Source organism: Lupinus angustifolius, unplaced genomic scaffold (assembly GCF_001865875.1).
Source record: "Lupinus angustifolius cultivar Tanjil unplaced genomic scaffold, LupAngTanjil_v1.0 Scaffold_179_17, whole genome shotgun sequence".
NCBI lineage: Eukaryota > Viridiplantae > Streptophyta > Magnoliopsida > Fabales > Fabaceae > Lupinus > Lupinus angustifolius.
In genome coordinates, this window is record NW_017726569.1 from 8,828 (window position 1) to 12,951 (window position 4,124).

A 4,124-nucleotide genomic window follows, 5' to 3' on the forward strand; every position below is an offset into this window, starting at 1 on the left:
AGGACAAAAACAATCATCTGAGAAATAATAATAATGATGATGATACTTATAGGAAAACACAGGAAACAAATGATATAGAGATCTCATAACGGGTGGAAGAGTCAAGATCAATTCAATGGAGACTTTGGAGAACTCCTAGTTGGATGAAAGAATATGTTAGTGGAGATAAACTGTCAGATGATGAGATCCATATGGTGACAAATACAGGAGTAGAGGATCTACTTTGTTATGCAATGTGAGACACAAAAATTGAAGATCGAAGCTGCTTTGAAGGAGTAGAAAAGGAAGAAAAGTGGCGACAAGCAATGGACAGTTAGATACATTCCATTAAAAAATGGTACATGGACTCTCACTATTCTACCTAAAGATGCTAAGAAGATTGGATTCAAGTGGGTGTTCAAAACAAGGAAAGATGAAAATGGAGAGACTACCAAACACAAGGCAAGACTGGTTGCTAAAGGATATACTCAGAAGTAAGGAATAGACTTTACATAAGTCTTTGCTCTAGTAGCTTGATTAGACACAGTCAGAATGGTGATCTTCTTGGGTGCACAGAATAGGTGGAGGATATTTCAACTTGATGTCAATTCTGCATTATTACATGGGAAACTGCATAAACAAGTCTTTGTAGAGCAGCCTAGAGGGTATGAAAGAAAAGGGAAGGAGCATGTGGTGTACCAACTGCATAAGATTTTGTATGGTTTAAGACAAGCTCCACGAGCTTGGTATAGTTGCATCAAAGCTCACTTCATCAAAGAAGGCTTCCAAGGATATGACAGTGATCACACTCTACTCATCAAGAAAAACATAGAAAACAAAATCATCATTGTAAGTGTTTATGTTGATGATTTAATATATACTAGTGATGATAGGAACTGATGAAGGAATTCAGGGACTCCATGATGAAAGTTTGATATGTGAGACTAGGGAAGCATGAATTATTTCCTAGGCATTGAAATTGTGCAAAGCAAGGAAGGAATTTTGATCTGTCAAAAACAATATGCTAAAGAGATTCTGAAGAAATTTGGCATGTTTGAGTGCAATCCAATCAATAGTCCTGTTTACCTGGAGTGAAGATGCATAGTGATGCAGATGGTACATTGATAGATGAGACCTGCTATAAACAGATAGTAGGAAGTCTTATGTATCTGAAAGTTGCTAGACCTGATCTGATGTTTGCCAGAAGCTTGATAAGCAGGTACATGTGAAAGCCAACTGAACTTCACTTACAAGCAGCTAAAAGGATTCTTAGGTATTTGAAAGGAACTGTGAACCTTAGAATACTTTATAAGAACACTAGAAATGAAGATTTGGAAGCATACACTGATAGTGATTATGATGAGAATATTGAGGATAGGAAAAACACACGTGGATATATATGTTTTTTGCTAAGCTCAGGAGCAGTAGCATGGAGCTCGAAGAAGCAATCCATTGACACATTATCACCCGCGAAGCAGAATTTGTGGTAGCATCAGTATGTATTTGTCAAGCCATATGGATGAAGAGAATTCTGAAGGAGCTTGGTCATAAAGGAGAAGCTGGAACTAGCATTCATTATGACAACAGCTCAACTATTAAGTTGTCCAAAAATACGGTTATTCATGGTTAAAGTAAACACATAGATGTTCGTTATTATTTCTTAAGGAATCTGTCAATGGAAAGAGTTATGTCATTGATCTACTGTGGAGGTGCTGATATTATGACAAAACCTTTAAAAATTGATGCATTTAGAAAGCTTCGAAGTGCTTTGGGTATGTGCAGCATTACATAGATAAACTAAAGCTTTACAAGCATTAGTCTAAGGGAGAGTTTGAAATGAATGCAGTTGCTAAATGTTGTCCGAATCTTAGGGAGCTATTAGTGCTTTTGAATAAAGTCCTATTATGTAGGCCAGTTAATTTATTTTGGAATTATCCAATTATTTTTAGACGTGGCTATTATCTAGGAGACATGGCCACTATCTAGCAAAGTGGTGTGTTAGGATATGCAGAATCTCTTGTAACCAAAAAGGCTATATATTAAGCCTTGAAGTATTGAATAAAATGTAGAGTTCTTTCACAAATTTACAATAATGACCTCTAGAAAACTTAATTCAAACTTACTTAACACTTAAATCACAATAAGTTAATAGGCATCTAGACAAATACGTGAATTTTTTTTAGGTTAGTATTATAATCTCGTGAACAAGTTTCATTATCAAATCACAAAGGCATGACAAATTCATGATAATCTCAGTGTCTTTAGGGTCCCACTATATGAATCTACCTATACTTTATATAATTTCTTTTTCCTACGTAACCTTTTGCATGTGGTAGCCATGACTTTTTAAATTATCAAGTATTAGACATCATCACGGATGAGCATTGAGCAATAAACTATTATAATTGCTAAAATATTTAACAAAAAGAAAAGCTAATTTTTTGTGATTAATCCAACTTTACCTAAATTTACCTAAAGACTAGAACTTGCCTGGCTTATTAGGTAACAAAAATGCAGGTCTAAAACAGAAGCTGGACAAATAAGGGAAGAAAAGAAAAACATAACTAAGAATCTAATAATAAATAAGTCAATTGAGCTAAATTGGTCTATCTTCTACCCTAAGCAAACTCAATGGACAACAACTTCTAAATTGAAAGTTGAAACCTCAAATGGAAAAACCTTTAGCTTTACCGAGAACGGAAAAGAAGTTAAATTATTATATGGTCCAGGGTCAATTGTTTTGGCCGTTTTATGTCACTGATTTTTAAATATAGGCATACAATTTAGTTTTAACTTGTTAAGATGCCTTTTAGACCATTTGGTTTGAATCATCCAATGTGAAAGAAGAATATGTATGAAATAAAAGCACAATATAAGACAAGAAAGAAGACAAGGCCAAACATAGTCTACCATGCAACTAAATTCTGATCTGTAAAACCAGAAGGTTTTTCGGTTAATGTTTTGAGCTTATGAGTTTAGTTGACCATTATTAAAACAATAATATGAAATACACACATACATTATATATTTGTATAGATAAAGGATCAGAGACTAACAAAACAAAGGGAGAAACAAAAGACAAACAAATATAAGTTACAATAAGTGATAAATGTTGTAACATGTAAAACATGAAAGAGCATGAAGAAAAAGAAACAACTGAGACAACATTCTTTATGGAATTGATAGTGTGTTAAAATGTGAGAATATATGATAGAATAAAGAGTTATAGACAAGCAATATAATATAACTAACCATGTAATTAATCCTAAATACTTATATTTCGAAGGGTATATTTGCAAGTTGGTCTTTGGAGGGTAAAGAAAGGAAAGAAAAAACTCGAGTCATGAAATATACTTTTAAGATTACTTTTTTTTAGGTGACTCTTAAGCCTTCCATTCTTATTTATTTCCCTCCAAACAAAAAACTCGCAAGGAAACCATACGAGAATACGTAAACTCATTCAATTCATGAAAAGTGATGAAATAGGAAGAAAGAAGAATAAGGAGTTATAGAGAGTTACCTTTCTTGGCCAGCAGTGTCCCATATCTGAGCTTTGATGAGTTTATCTCTAACCTTTATGTTCCTATAAGCAAATTCAACTCCTATGGTTGGCTTAGAATCCAAACGGAATTCATCTTTTGCAAACCTTGATAGCAGATTTGATTTCCCAACTCCAGAATCTCCAATAAGAACAGCCTTGAACAAGTAATCACACTCTTCATCATATGCATCATCCATAAAAATCTATAATAATATTTATGATCCTTCTGTATTAATCTCTACCCTTTATCTCTCAAGCCTTCTTACACCTTTAGGAGAAATTCAAGAGGAACAAGGCTTAGCTAATAAGGAGGTAACAAATTTAACCAAAATATGTTGGTTATTAAAGGCAGGGAAAAAGGTATAATAGGGTCTATGGTCATGATCATGTTTATACAATGTTAGAAATTAGATTAAAAAACAAAAAGGGGCACTAACCATTTCTTTTGGTATTATTTTTTTGCATGGAGATATTGATTATTTACATGTGACACCATGGATAAAGACATGATGGCTTGCTTTTAAAGTTATTCACACCCGGATGAGGATTAATAATTTTTTAACAAATAAATTAAAATTAAAAAAACATTATTTTTCCTCATATT

General features: G+C 33.3%; 1 protein-coding gene across 1 annotated transcript in view; it reads right to left on the reverse strand.

The window, feature by feature from the left end:
- The window catches only part of LOC109340460 (ras-related protein RABA6a-like), a 9,498-nt gene extending 5,589 nt beyond the window's left edge, over positions 1-3,909 (reverse strand). The window contains exon 1 of the mRNA XM_019578163.1: positions 3,500-3,909. Within this exon, the coding sequence (XP_019433708.1) occupies positions 3,500-3,717 (218 nt within the window). The 5' untranslated portion in view covers positions 3,718-3,909. The remainder of the gene's footprint in view (positions 1-3,499) is intronic.
- Positions 3,910-4,124: the final 215 nt, after the last annotated feature.